Source organism: Schistocerca americana, chromosome 4 (genome assembly GCF_021461395.2).
Source record: "Schistocerca americana isolate TAMUIC-IGC-003095 chromosome 4, iqSchAmer2.1, whole genome shotgun sequence".
Taxonomy (NCBI): Eukaryota; Metazoa; Arthropoda; class Insecta; order Orthoptera; family Acrididae; genus Schistocerca; species Schistocerca americana.
The window spans coordinates 399,668,953-399,685,301 of NC_060122.1; the positions used below are offsets into that span (position 1 = coordinate 399,668,953).

The window sequence follows — 16,349 nt, forward strand, 5'->3', positions numbered from 1 at the left end:
ATATCGAAATTATCCAGTGAAATTGTGCAAACCATTTGTCTTAGAATACTAACAGTCACATCTTATGTCAAACAGACAGACATGACTAATGACTAATGTCACAGATTAACAGCTGAGGTTAAAATGCATTATAAAAATCTACTCCTGTAGCCTATACATGAAAATTTAGTGGATTAACATTAATAATAATAATACTAAATATTAATCAAAATTTCATGGCATGAAGTTGGTACATTTTTTTATATGAAATACAGGACGTTGAGACTTGGGTAAAAAACAAGTCAGACCTGTGTGACTAGTGGTTTGCCTACAAAATAGATTCTGATAAACATCTATTTTTCAGAAAACTTTGTGATTGTGCTTTGGGCCCTTGTGGTTCTCAGTGCCTCCATTGTAAAACGCCAGAATGGAAAAGGTACTGAACACAATAACAATAACAGAAATAGTAATTATCATATTAATATTATTGATACGCACTCAGTAGAAAATATATATTTTAAAAGCATTAAAATGGGCAAGGAAAGGTGCAGTGAGAATCTCGGTCCATTAGAAAGAACCAAACCGGCAGTTCCTCTGACTGAGTTGGGTATACCACAGGAAGAGTAAATGACGATACATTAGACAAAAAAAACCTGTATCCCTTTATATGGCTAATTGTTATACTGCCCAGAGCAATGTAATGATTTATAGCATTGGTAATGCTATGCAGCACTCTGTTTTACATGTTCCAATCTCTGCCTAGTCCTACAATTTGTTCTTTCTGCAGTTCCTTCCACATCAATTTAGCTTCTCCTGGAAGCTTTCCATAATGTGCAAGTAATCTAAACCTTTTCCCATACCATTTTTTCCTCGTTCACTGCATCTGCATTTTGCACAAAACCCATTTTCAGATTCTCCGACGGATTCAAACATCTAACCCATCATGATCCATATCGGAGAATTCTGTATCGTTAGGACACGCTGATATGACACCGTTTGAGTCGACGAGTTAACTTGGCATTTGCTTCACGTTTCCATTTTATTTGGTGACTTCCTCGACTGAGATTGATATAATTCTTACGTTCTTGGCTACCCAAGCGAAGCCGCTGTTGTGCACCATGTCTCTGCACGGCTGGTTTCCTGTCCCACACGTCTCCCGGTTTGGATTAATTTGGGCTGTTCTTTCTGGGAGTCGCAGCTGTAAAGAAATTATTCTACTACCAGGTCGCTAGCATCAGTTCCGTCTGTGCATTGCATCCACGACTCCAAGTAGGAAAGCTCTCCGAGTTCGCGTGGCTGGTGACGGAATATTACAGAACGCGGTCCAAAAATACTCTGCGTGCTCTGCGAACAGGATTCCCGTCCGCAATAAATACATCGGGTAGTAAAAGCGAGCAACGATGACAGTTTGGGAACTCAACGGGCAGCAACCGCAGCTCAGAGTAAGATCAACGTTGCCCCGCTACGCACAGTGCGTTCCATTCCTGCGTATGAAACGTGTTAGTCATGTCGCGTATCAACTATTAGACTTCTTTTATCATCGCATTTTTAGAACGTAAGTTGTTTTGTCAAGGAACGGAGCACAGCATGTTTCAAAATAAGAAAATTTGAAAACAGAAAAAAGTATAAAATTTAAAAAAAAAACGCTCAAAATAGATTCACCGTCGTGTACACAACAAATAATGTGTTAGAGTGAGGCTCTAAGCTACTGCGAGAGGCAGTGAACAGAATTATAAGTGAATACGCCTGACTAGTTGGTTTTTAGGATTCCGTACCTTAGTCGTACAAACGGAGCCCGGTACAAACGGCACGCTTATAGGATCACTTCTTTGTCTGTCTGATTGAATTAAAAACACTTTTCTCAAGGAAGGGCAGACGTATCAATTTGAAATTTGTACTAAATTGAAAAGTCTATATTCTGTTGGCGATGCAAAAAACTGAAACTTCTAAGTCAATGCTGTCAAAAGATGTAGCCATTTATGTCACATGTTTTGATACAAACTCACTCATCAAAACCTATACAGTACTTCCCTTTGGCCTAGAATCATGAAATCTGGCAAGAACCTTGGCTTCACAGTATAAAAAAGGAAAAGAAATCAGAAATTGTTGATCTGTAATTAAGTCACATGAAAAAATATTTTTTCATTTGTTATCCGGCTGTATGTCTGCCCCCTAAACCACGTTTTCTCATGAACTATTAGACATATCAAGTTGAACTGTATGTCACGTACTAAGGTCTATGGTCCTTTGGTGGTCTAATAATATTAAGCTTCTAAGTTAGTGCAGTCAAAATATACGGCCATTTATGGCACATATTTTGATACTCCTATAATGACTCATCAAAACGTATTGGCTACTTCCCATTGACCCAGAATCATGACATTTGGCAAGAAGCAAGGTTGCACAGTACAAGTTAAAGAAAAAAATCAGAAATTGTTAACTTGTAATTGTATCACCCATAAAAATATTTCTTTTGTCATTTGTTATCCGACTTCAAACTTAAAATTGAAGCATTCTTGAAAGTCTTGGAATTCCTGGGAACCGATATCTTGCCAGCATCAAGGACGATAACACGCAAAAATTGTCGATATTCTCAATTCTCAGGATGGATGAGCTGTTTATATACATAATTAATAATTATAATTAATTACATTAGTAATTATAATTAATAATATGAGCCCTACTCGCATCTTGCCAATTCTTTTATGGTGGAAATGTCTATGTATGACTGCCAAATAACCTTTGAATATTCTCTACACAGATGAATAGTGTTCCGACTAGTTTCTTTTCCATGCTGCTCGTTTGCTTACACTTACGAAGGCAAAATCTGACACCAATTTTTGGCACAGTTCAATGATACGATGTTGCAATAAATTTAACGGCGACAAAATGCAATACTCGCGGTGCTTTCTCTTTTAAAGACGAATTGTTAATAAGCCAGTAGCTAATATCGTCCCAAAGTTACGTAAATTTAAAGATGTCCTTGGAGCAGATAAAAATTACACATTACTAGGACAAATGGTGTCCTTACTTTATTTTTTGGGAACTATACACAATAATTTCGTGAGAATGGGTTTTAATATGTATTCTACCGTCCTTACCAATCGAATGGAAGATAGTAATGTGGTCAGAACATAGCACTGAGATGCACCGAGCGCAGAACGAGGTCGGATCGGGTAACATACTGGACTTGCGTTAAGGAGGAGCCGAGTCCAAGTCTCATTGCGGTTTCGCAGGTGTTCCATGGTTACCGCTAATCAGTCAAGTACGAACCTCATAGGTTGTCACTTAAGTCATTTCTCAGCCATAGCGTTCTTCCAGTATTCCTAGTCCCACAAGATACACTACCTGATCAAAAGTATATATATGTAATGCAAGATTGACAGTTGACTGTCACGAGAGGCGCAACCGCCAGAATAAAAGGAGGCGGGGAGTACGAGGGGCGTTTGAAAATTACGTAAGAAAATAAAAAGTACTTATGTGTTTGGGGTAAACCTTTTTTATTTTTCGACATAGTCTCCTTCTAGACTTATACACCTCGTCCAACGCTGTTCTAATTTGTTGATCCCTTCCCAATAATAGGAACTGTCCAAGTCTGCAAAACAGCTATTTGTTGCTGCAATCACCTCCTCGTTTGAATAAAATCTTTGTCCCGCCAACCATTTCCTCAAATTGGGGATAAATAGTAGTTCGAGGGAGCCAAGTCTGTAGAATAGGGAGGATGTGAAACGAGTTGGAATCCTACTTGCATTGATTTTGCGACCACAACTGCTGAGATGTGTGCTGGTGCATTGTCGTGATGGAAAAGTACTTTTTTGGGGTCCAATCTCCGGCGTTTTTCTTGCAGCTCGGTTTTCAAACGGTCCAATAACGATGAATAATACGCACCTGCAATAATTCTACCCTTTTCTAGATACTCGATGAGGATTATCCCTTGCGAATCAAAAAAGACAGTCGCCACAACCTTTCCGGCCGAAGGTCTGGTCTTCGCCTTTTTTGGTGCAGATTCTCCCTTGGTAACCCATTGTTTAGATTGTTGTTTGGTCTCAGGAGTATAGTAATGTATCCACGTTTCATCCACGGTGACGAAACGATGCTTAAAGTCCTCTTTCTGAACAGCGGCAAACAATGCTTGCAACACTTCACACGATTCCGTTTTTGGCCAAGCTTGAGCAATCGCGGAACCTATCTTGCAAATAGCTTTCTCATGTCCAAATGTTCATGCAAAATATTATGTACCAGTTCATTCGAGATGCCCACAACACCAGCAATCTCACGCACCTTAACTCTTCTGTCATCCATCACATATCATGGATTGCATTTCGGCCGATAATTTACGACTTTTACAGTCTAAAATGTAAATATTAAGCACGAAGACTTATTTAACATAATTCAACCCAGGCTGTGGTTCAGTGCCATGTTTTCCGCTCTATTTGGGTCATGTGAAGATCTGGTATTTGTATTTTAACTACTCGTAACAAGATTTTCTGTATCTCAGGTGTGCCTGTCATATTTGTCCTAGCTTAGTGCCCGCTGCTTCGCTTGCGTACACTGTACATCCTGCAGAGATTTTTTTGTTTTGTTTTTATTTAATCGAATTTTTATGTTGTTCGCAAACTGCAACATCATCTAAGCTTTTCATACTAATTAAAGCTATATAAGCACGGTTTTTTTCCGAATGTATTTCTGACCAAAAAGCGGTTCTGGTAGCTACAGTCCAGAATTTGCAACTTCCATAGCAACTTTCATCCCCTAACAAGTATTTGTTTATGTCTAACGGAGAAGTGAGATACGAATTTTTGTAAATTTAGATTTAAAATCTTTTTAATGCAACGAAATATTTACTTAAAGATTTAAATGCCCTGTTGCACTCCCTTAGGGGCTGTATTTCCAGAAAACTGAAACGCGTACTTTATTTCTAACCGCGAAGTCAAATACCAATTGTCATAGATGTAGCCTTAAAAATCATTTAGTAGTTCTTCAGTAATTATTTATTTTTAAAAAACTTCACCCACTATTTTATCCCCTTAGTGGCTGAATTCCCAAAAATGCTGAAACACGTATTTTTTATTTTCTAATTGAGCAAGCAAATACCAGTTTTCGTAGTGCTAGCTTCAAAATTCCTTTAATAGCGACATATTTTGAAAAAGGTTTTCATCCCTTATTTCACCGCCTTAGGAGTGGAATTTTCGACAGTCCCCTCTTAAACGATGTCTACAGTATAAGAGCCACACCTTCTCCAAACTTCAAGTTTCTGGGCATAGGGGTTTGGGCTGGGCGACTCCCTTAGGTGCTGAATATCCAAAAACAGCAAAACACGCTTTCTTTCATCTCTAACCGAGAAACCAAACACTAGTTTTCAAAGATTTGACTTTGGAAATGCTTTGACAATGAATTATTTTCATAAAACGTTTCACCACTATTTCACCCCCTTTGGTGCTGAATTTACGAAACAGAAATACAAATTGTCGTGATGTAGCTTCAAAAATGCTTGCATATTGAAATATTTCCATAAAAACTTTCATCCCTCGTTTCACCCCCAGGCATTGAATTTCTAAAAGCAATGAAACACCCTTTTTTTTCTAACTGAGAAGTTAAATTTAAATTTTCATAGCTTTAGCTTTAAAATACTTTCACAATAAAATATTTTCATGTAACAGTCATCCACTATTTCACTCCGTTTGGGATTCAATTTCCAAAAACACTGAAACACACACTTCTTTTGAAACCTCCTGGCAGATTAAAACCGTGTGCCGGACCGAGACTCGAACTCGGGAGCTTTGCCTTTCTGGGGCATAGGTTCCGAGTTCGAGTCTCGGTCCGGCACACAGTTTTAATCTGCCAGGAAGTTTCGTATCAGCGCACACTCCGCTGTAGAGTAAAAATTTCATTCTACATATTTCTTTTATTTGTAACCAATGTTCACAGATGTAGCTTTAAGAATACCTTCATAAGTTCTTTAATAATGATATATTATTAAGAAAATCTTTCACCCACTATTTCATCCTGTTTGGGTTAAATTTCCAAAAACGCTGAAACACGTATTTCTTTATTTCTGACCGAGAAACCAAATGCCAATTTTCGTAGGCATGGCTTCAAAACTGCTTCAATAGCGACATTTTTCAAAAAAAATTTCGTCACCTATTTCGCCCACTTAGGATTCGAATTTCGAAAAATCGCTTCTTAAACGACGCCTACAGTATAAGATCCACACCGTCCGCAATTTCAAGTTCCTATCCTTGGTGGGCTGAGCGATGATGGGTTAGTCAGTTAGTTAATCAGTCAGGACGTTACCTTTTATACAGGGTGTCCCATTTATCTTGACCACCCTAAAATAGCTGTTTGTCCAGATGGAAATTAAAAAGTATTTCAAGCAAATGTTCTTCAGCCATCAGGGGGACATCAATCAGCATGATTGCCTTCGTTGTAGCTTTGTTTTTTACAAAGGTGTGAACAGCGGTATGACTCTTTTAAATGGCACCCTGTATTTTTTATTTGGTAATTCATTTCCTCTACTAAAGACCTATTCAAATATGTATCACAGTGTGCCATTCACTGAAACACAGCGTTATTAATTACATAACACAACACTGACGTTGACGCTTAGTGTAGGTACTCGGGGTAATGGAACACATCCACGTGCTGTCGTTGACACAGGACAAATGTAAACACAAGTAGAATGCACACCCGACATTCCGTCAACCATCATCAGTAGAAGAGTTGTATGCGTGGAATGTACATCAACGAAGAGAAGGTAGAAATGCTACTCATCTGTGGGGAATGTATGTTAGCAGAGAAGTAATTGCAGTACTGTTTTCTTATGTGCGGGTATATTTAGTACAGTACTTCAGGACTTTTAAATACTGTTGTGTAGAGTAGGCATACAGTAAAAGCTGTCCTTCGTACAAACTGCATCGACATAATGTTTCTTTCCTTGTTGTTGTTGTTGTTGAAGGTAGGCGTAATACTACGCAGGCAGCCCAACTGTACGGAGAGCGATATCCTGACGAGAACCCACCTTCCCGACCGATGTTTTCTCATCTTGCTGGGACGCTTCAGGAAACGGGAAGTTTCAACCCACGACAATGCAATCATCGTAGCACTCTCACAGACGAAGCTGCTGAAGTCACTGTTCTCGCTATCCGTTGCTATGAATCCACATGTCAGCACGTGACAGCTTCAACACGAGATTGGCATTCCTAAAACCAGTGTGCATCGTATTCTTACACGTCACCGGTTTCATCCTTACGATGTACATCTACATCAAGAATTGCATGGGAATGATTTCCTGAATCGTGTACAGTTCTGTCAGTGAGCACAGCAGCAAATCCTCGCCAACCCGAACTACTTCTCCAATGTTCTATTTACCGATGAATGTTCCTTCTCAAACAAAGGACAGGTAAATACAAGGAACATGCATTATAGGTCCAGCGACAGCCCACGATGGCTTAGACAGGTTAAACATTAGCGTCAATGGAGAGTTAACGTCTGGTGTTGGATGCTTGGTGCTACAATTATTGGCCCTTATTTCATAAATGGTAGTCTAAACGGCACAGCGTATGCCATCTACCTCAGACGAATTCTTCCTCCTCTTCTGGATGAAGTGCCGCTAAGAACCAGAATGCTTATGTGGTATCAACACGATGGATGTCCAGCACATAATGCCTTGCGTGCTCGTCGTGTTCTGAACCGAAGGTATCCTGCCAGATGGATTGGTCGAGGAGGAACAGTTACTTGGCCTGCTAGGTCTCCTGATATAAATACTCTAGACTTTTTTCTTTGGGAATGCATTAAAGACGTTGTCTATCGCGATATTCCAACAACTCCAGAGGACATGCAGGAACGTATCGTGCTTGCTTGTAATTCTCTTCAGCAGGCAACGCTGGAAGCAGTGAATAATTCCTTCAGTCAACAAGTGCCCAGTGTTTCGGTGTCCAGGGTCACCACTTTGAGCACCTTTGAATGTTCTACTCCTGGGCAATGGTACATGAGAGTCAAAGTCAATTTTGTGTTATGTTTTTACTTGTTTTTCATTTGTTTTCTGACAACTCCGACAAGTGGATGAGTTCGTGGTCCCGGGCTCAAGGACAGTATTGTATTATGTAATTAATAACGTTGTGTTTCACTGAATGGTACACTGATACATTTTTGAACAGGTCTTTAGGAGAGGAAATCATTTACCGAATAAAATATACAGGGTGCCATTTAAAGAAGTCATACCGCTGTTCATATCTTTGTAAAGAACAAACCTATAACGAAGGAAATCATGCTGATTGATGTCCCTCAGACGGCTAAAGAACATTTGCTTGAAAAATTTTGTAGTTTGTATCTGGGCAAACAGTTATTTAGGGTGGTCAAGATAAATGGGACAACCTGTATAAGGTTTTAAGTTCAGCTGGGCCCTTTCAGTCGCGGGAGCAAGCTCGGGTCCCTCCGAAGCGTTCGGTCGGATCCACCGGCTTCCTGGTTTTCGAAAAAGGCAACATACACGTCGGAAATGCTAAGCGGAGTGTTTAACAGTGGCAAGAGGTTTTCAGTGAGCACATAGAGCCTGCCTCTCTCACTGTGCGGATCTGGTAGACAGCTTAAGTTTATTGTCAAAAATCACTGTGTACGCTTTTTGCTAGCTTGTTTTGAGATTTGATCTAATACTTATATTTGGAATCTTGTGAGATTTTGATCTGTCTCGTGTTATAGCGTACCAAAGAAAGAAGTGGTTCAAATTATCAATTTCTTTAAAAGTAAACTTTTAATATTGAATGTTTTTAAACTTATTTCTCTTATTGGCATGTTCGTGCCAGTTAATTATTCTTAGAGTCTCTTTGAATTTTCTCTAAATAAGTACTCGTTTTGTTTTTTAGAAAGACATTTATTGCGTGAAGTAATACTGAGTACTTAAGAAATTGTTGAAGTAAATGCTGTTCGAATCAGTGCCCTGATAAAGGCAGTAATTTCGTGAGTATTATACTACCTATTTTAACCTCTTTGGAGACATGTTGCTCCATTATTAGAAGATTATTTATCTTGTTTCTTGTTAATTTTATAGAATAATATTGTGTGGTTTAAATTTTTTCCTTGTTGTCAGCTTTGGATCCTTTTAGCGGGCCCTTTAATTTTTAATTAATCAGTTGCTCTTGTCAGCTGCTGGCACTCGTTACTTATGCAATAAAGAAAAGTTTTTATTTTTATCGAACGGTGAATTTTGCTGAAGAGAAAACCTCTGGAATCCAGTCTTTCTATTTGGGTCCTCTCCCGGAAATCCTCAGAGCGTCAATACCCATATAAACTATCATCGGATCAGTAACTTAAAGATTCAGTATGTAAGGTGTCAGGCAGATCCAACACCTTCCATGAAAACCCTGACATGATAAGCAAATCCAGTAGTATGTCACATAGCTCCAAATAAATCGTGACATTAAATTAACCAAAGTAATACGAATAACGAGTGACCAAATGGAATACCACAGACTAACACAAGAATGCCTAAATGCATGTCATACTTTCCCACCGTGAGACAGACGCAGTTCCGAGGGGAGAAACGAGAACAGAAGCCGAGAGCAGAACCGTGTTAAGCGAGAAGGCCCTACGATAAGGGACGGACACCCACGTTGCCAGCTAACCGCTACGACCACACCACCTGCAAGTTTTTAGCGTGAGACTTTTTCGCGTCTCTGTTACGTTAGGAGCACCCCCCAGCCCATGTTAAAAGCTAGAGCCCTCCAGAAGAACAGTGTAGATCTTACGATAACACAAAAAGGGCCACACCACCCGCAAGTTTTAGCGTGAGACTTTTTAGCGTCTCTGTTACATCAGGACCACCCCCTAGCCCATGTTAAAAGATAGAGCCCTCCAGAAGAACAGTATAGATCTTACGATAACGCTAAAAGGACCACACCAGCTGCAAGTTTTAGCGTGAGACTTTTTCGCGTCTCTGTTACGTTGCAAACTTTAAAAACATTGCCCCACCATGAAAAGTATAACGTTTCTCATTGGATAGACAGAATTTTTGTAGGCGGAGCTTAAGGTTAACATTGAGACCCTGATTGGTCAGATGAAAACACAGCCAGATAGTTTTTTTTAAACCAACTTCGGTAAATTGTAGTAATGAGAAGTTAGGAAAGAGTTGCTTTCGAGAGGGCGAGCTGGACGGAGCTGCGCCGGCCGCCGCCCCCTGACGAACACCGACAAGGTAATGAACGCACGCGATGCCGCATTTTTGGGCGCATAAGGCTTCACTCAGAACTGCAGAAGTCTCATCTGTTACACCCCCTTTTTACGTAATACTAGTGTCGATCGTCAATTAAAGCTCATGGTGTTCACATTTGCCACTTGAAGTAAAAATCTGAAAGTCGATGATTTTTCTGTTATATAGTTATTGAGAAGCCACATCAGCCACTGTAATTTACGACAAGTTAGATAAGTAATTAAAGATAATTGAGGGTCACTGTAGACCATTTTGATAGTTTTCTCTCTTGTGAAACTTAATTTAAACCTAGATTATAGACATGATATGGCATAGGTCATCCTTCGATCCATTGTAGAACTTGGAAACCCATTCAGGGGATATTCGTTCACATTTTTGTTGAACGGAGTTGGTTTTTACCATCCTGTATTAAAACATTTCCTTTTATCAATAGTGCAATTTATAAACGATGTTTTGTGAGTAGAATAAAATTTCCAATGGTAAACTTAACTGCTTTTTCGACGTTATTTTACCAGCTAACTAAAAATAGGAAAGCCTTGAACCCCTTCCACTAAATTTAGTTAGTATTAAGATTCCTTTACAGGGAGTGCAGTAGAGCTGACGCTGAAATCATTAAGTATTTGGTTATATCATCGCTAGTCTCACTGAACTCTTCTGAATTCTACATGTCATGTGTGGTCTGACGTCTCCTTACCAGCAACAGGTCCCAGGTTCAAACTAGTCAATTCCCTAAAAACACGCTCAGAGTGTCGTTGCGCGAAAGTGGTAGGGAGACACGATATAGAACAAACAGACACCACGCAGATTGTTTAGAAGTACAACGTATTAAGTCAAACAGTACCTGGTCGAATACACTACGTATACTGAGTACGCACTTATTCAGTCCAGTTATGAATTACTTGACCTAATACGTAGTATTTATTATGTAAATTCTATGTAGTATTTATTATGTAAGTTATTGTCATGTTGGCGGTAATCTGCTGAAACGCTTAATTAGAACAAATAAAATGCGATCTACACAGAACAACTTTGTGTATAACGTTGCCAAATTAGTACTGGGATGTACAGCAGATTGCTCAGAATACGAATAGATTTTGTTTGTATTTTGCGTTTACTTTATACACTGATAAGCCTAAACATTATGGCCACTGCCCGGCTCGACGTTGAATACCGCATAATGACTAGCGGGCACGTGACGCAGTAACAAAAGAATGACAACGGAGGTATGGGCTGCAAATGGGGAAATGCATTTTATAAGCGACTTTGACAAAGCGCAGTTTATTATTACGCAGAGCCTGTGAACGAGTATCAGTGATAAAGCTGGTTGAATGTCCACGTGCTACTGTCGTGCGCATCTCCGGAAAGAAATAGAAGAAGAGTGAAACTAGCACTACGCCCTAAATGGTTAGAAGTCCACGACTCTTCACAGATCGTGGGGTGCGGAGCCTTGTCTGCTCTGTAAAGTAGGATAGATGATGATTTGTGGCATCTCTGCCGGAAAAGCACAATGCTGGTGTACGCGCGAGTGTTTCGAAGCACACCATTCATCGTACATTGTTTAGCAGGGAGCTCCGCAGCAGACCACCCCTGTGTGTTCACACGTTGACCCTACGACGTCAACTACGATTGCAGTGGGCACGTGAACATTGGTCGTCTCTACAAACGCCATCATCGAGGTGAACGGCGGCCCGAAACGTGCAGCGCGCCAAGGACGTGCTGGTGGGAGCAGTACGACTACTATGCTATGGGCGACATTCTCCTACTCTTGTATGGTACCTGTCGAAGACACACTGGCAGCTGCGAACCACCTGCATCCCTTCATGCTTGATGTCTTTCCCGACGACAGTGTCATCTTTCGGCAGCATAACTGTTCGAGTCTAGAAGCAAGAAGTGGCTTCAGTGGTTTGAGGAGCACTCTAGTGACTCATTTTGATGTCTCGGTTACCTGATTCGCCTGTGTAAATCATGTGGAACCCATCTGGGTCGCTATCGGGCGCCATCACAGCGTACACAAATCAACGGCCCGTTATTTATGCGAATTACATGACCTGTGGGTAGACATCTAATGCCACGTACCTCCACAAACCTACCAACAAAATGTCGGATCCCTGATGCGCAGAATTCGTAATGTACACTATTGGCCATTAAAATTGCTACACCACGCAGATGACGTGCTACAGACGCGAAATTTAACCGACAGGAAGAAGATGCTGTAATGTGCAAATGATTAGCTTTTCAGAGCATTCACACAACGTGCTGACATGAGGCACCTTATCCGCATGGCTGTAACGGATCGTGCAGCCACGCCTCTATCCCTGAGTCAACAGATGGGGACGTTTGCAAGACAACAACCATCTACACGAATAGTTCGGCGTCGTTTGCAGCAGCATGGACTATCAGCTAGGGGACTATGGCTGCGGTTACCCTTGACGCTGCATCACAGACAGGAGCGCCTGCGATGGTGTACTCAACGACGAACCTGGCTGCACAGAGTGCAAAACGTCATTTTTTCGCATGAATCCCGGTTCTGCTTACAGCATCATGATGGTCGTATCCGTGTTTGGCGACATCGCGATGAACGCACATTGGAAGCATGTATTCGTCATCGCCATACTGGCGGCGTGATGGTATGGGGTGCCATTGGTTTCACGTCTCGGTCACCTGTTTTTCGCATTGACGGCACTCTGAACAGTGGACGTTACATTTCAGATGTGTTACGACCCGTGGCTCTACCCTTCAAAAAAATGGCTCAAATGGCTCTGAGCACTATGGGACTTAACTTCTAAGGTCATTAGTCCCATAGAACTTAGAACTAATTAAACCTAACTAACCTAAGGACATCACATACATCCATGCCCGAGGCAGGATTCGAGCCTGCGACCGTAGCTCTACCCTTCATTCGATCCCTGCGAAACCCTACATTTCAGCAGAATAACGCACGACCGAATGTTACAGGTCCTGTACGGGCCTTTCTGGATACAGAAAATGTTCGACTGCTGCCCTGTCCAGCACATTCTCCAGATCTCTCACCAACTGAAAACGTCTGGTCAATGGTGGCCGAGCAACTGGCTCGTCACAATACGCCAGTCACTACTCTTGATGAACTGTGGTATCGTGTTGAAGCTGAATGGACAAGTGTACCTGTACACGCCATCCAAGCTCTGTTTGACTCAATGTCCAGGCGTATCAAGGCCGTTAGTACGGCCAGAGGTGGTTGTTCTGGGTACTAATTTCTCAGGATGTATGCACCCAAATTGCGTGAAAATGTAATCAAATGTCAGTTCTATTATAATATATTTGTCCAATGAATACTCGTTTATCATCTGCATTTCTTCTTGGTGTAGCAATTTTAGTGTATTTCTTTCCAAAAGAAGGACAAACAAGCTATTAAGCAGGTGTATGTCGACAGTCTTTCTAGATTTCCATCAGTATGACGGTACGTCACTGCGCCGTGTTGCAGGAGTCTCAGCTGGTGGTGGAGCGGTGCGAGGCGCAGCTTCGGCAGTGCGAGCGCAGCCGGGCGCAGGGCGGCGGCTCCGTCTGCGGCTCCGACAACAACACCTACCACACGCTCTGCCTGCTCGAGCAGGCCGCCTGCAAGGGCGACAACGTCACGCTGCTGCACCGCGGGCGCTGCAAGCGTGAGTCCTCCAGCCTGTAGCCTTCTACAATCGTACACCAAGTGCAACGCTGTGGGGAGCCTCAGTTTTTTAGTGGAACATTGTGTCATTAATACAAGCATGAACAGTTTCTAAATCTTTAGTCGAGTTTCACGAGGTTCAATATTAGGTCCAATCTTCTTTTCCATATTTTTAAATGGCCTGTCATTTAATACATATCAAGCGGAACTAGTTCTTTTTCACTAACATGAAAGTGAACAGTTTGAGACTTTTTGGGGCGGAGAGGACGGGGGGAGCGAGGAAGGGAAATCGTTGTTGAAGGTCCACTAGGTTACTAGATCAATCTTTTTTCTCATACGTCTAAATTGTCTGTCATTTCACAGAAATGTATGAAATGACACTTAGCGATCACAGTCCCTAACGATACTATCGGCCACGTCTTCCGGAAAGCTAGTGTAATTAGTTGGTTAGTTACATGTTCCTTGGGTCAGTTTTCGATAAATCGCTATGAACTGCAATGAGTCAATTTATAGGTCTTTAACTTTATTAACACGATCGAGTGCTGAACATTTACAGACAAGTTCACACAACAGAAAAAATATTTTGTTTAGTAATTGAAGTAAGCTCTTTATGGTTTTGAACTACACTCCTGGAAATTGAAATAAGAACACCGTGAATTCATTGTCCCAGGAAGGGGAAACTTTATTGACACATTCCTGGGGTCAGATACATCACATGATCACACTGACAGAACCACAGGCACATAGACACAGGCAACAGAGCATGCACAATGTCGGCACTAGTACAGTGTATATCCACCTTTCGCAGCAATGCAGGCTGCTATTCTCCCATGGAGACGATCGTAGAGATGCTGGATGTAGTCCTGTGGAACGGCTTGCCATGCCATTTCCACCTGGCGCCTCAGTTGGACCAGCGTTCGTGCTGGACGTGCAGACCGCGTGAGACGACGCTTCATCCAGTCCCAAACATGCTCAATGGGGGACAGATCCGGAGATCTTGCTGGCCAGGGTAGTTGACTTACACCTTCTAGAGCACGTTGGGTGGCACGGGATACATGCGGACGTGCATTGTCCTGTTGGAACAGCAAGTTCCCTTGCCGGTCTAGGAATGGTAGAACGATGGGTTCGATGACGGTTTGGATGTACCGTGCACTATTCAGTGTCCCCTCGACGATCACCAGTGGTGTACGGCCAGTGTAGGAGATCGCTCCCCACACCATGATGCCGGGTGTTGGCCCGTGTGCCTCGGTCGTATGCAGTCCTGATTGTGGCGCTCACCTGCACGGCGTCAAACACGTTTACGACCATCATTGGCACCAAGGCAGAAGCGACTCTAATCGCTGAAGACGACCCGTCTCCATTCGTCCCTCCATTCACGCCTGTCGCGACGCCACTGGAGGCGGGCTGCACGATGTTGGGGCGTGAGCGGCAGACGGCCTAACGGTGTGCGGGACCGTAGCCCAGCTTCATGGAGACGGTTGCGAATGGTCCTCGCCGATACCCCAGGAGCAACAGTGTCCCTAATTTGCTGGGAAATGGCGGTGCGGTCCCCTACGGCACTGCGTAGGATCCTACGGTCTTGGCGTGCATCCGTTTGTCGCTGCGGTCCGGTCCCAGGTCGACGGGCACGTGCACCTTCCGCCGACCACTGGCGACAACATCGATGTACTGTGGAGACCTCACGCCCCACGTGTTGAGCAATTCGGCGGTACGTCCACCCGGCCTCCCGCATGCCCACTATACGCCCTCGCTCAAAGTCCGTCAACTGCACATACGGTTCACGTCCACGCTGTCGCGGCATGCTACCAGCGTTAAAGACTGCGATGGAACTCCGTATGCCACGGCAAACTGGCTGACACTGACGGCGGCGGTGCACAAATGCAGCGGAGCTAGCGCCATTCGACGGCCAACACCGCGGTTCCTGGTGTGTCCGCTGTGCCGTGCGTGTGATCATTGCTTGTACAGCCCTCTCGCAGTGTCCGGAGCAAGTATGGTGGGTCTGACACACCGGTGTCAATGTGTTCTTTTTTCCATTTCCAGGAGTGTAAATAAACTAATAAGTGAAAGAATCTTCAGTGGAAGAGTAAGGGTGGCCCAGAAAGAACTTTCGTTGTTAAATTTCAAATACAGCATTGCTTTCTAGCACTCAGCTTTCTGTCAGTTATTTAGTGTCTCAGGGCAAGTGTTCAAAGATTTTCATAACAGCGTTATCCACCACTTTGTAAGAAAAAGTAAAATTTTATAATGAACTTCTTTCGTTTCTTTACTTTAGTAATTTTGGACGTCATTATCCGTTCTGAATTCCAATGGAATATTTACAACAAACTTCGTGACGTGATAGAAAATATTTACTGCGACAGAGCAGTTAAATTACCCAATGCCTTACAGGATCATCTAGAATACGATCGTGGATGAGCATCACATATTATTCTTATGGCATACGTTTGTGCAATAGAAATTATACGTCTTTAAGATTATGTACTGGTATTCCAGAAAAGGATATCATTTTTCTGATTTTGTTCTCTA

The 16,349-nt window shown here is 42.3% G+C and overlaps 1 protein-coding gene across 4 annotated transcripts in view; it reads left to right on the forward strand.

The window, feature by feature from the left end:
- Positions 1-16,349, forward strand: part of LOC124612651 (SPARC-related modular calcium-binding protein 2) — a 776,165-nt gene that overhangs the window by 517,278 nt on the left and 242,538 nt on the right. For all 4 annotated transcript variants that reach the window (XM_047140958.1, XM_047140959.1, XM_047140961.1 and 1 more), the window contains exon 2: positions 13,644-13,824. In XM_047140958.1, the coding sequence (XP_046996914.1) occupies positions 13,644-13,824 (181 nt within the window). The remainder of the gene's footprint in view (positions 1-13,643; positions 13,825-16,349) is intronic.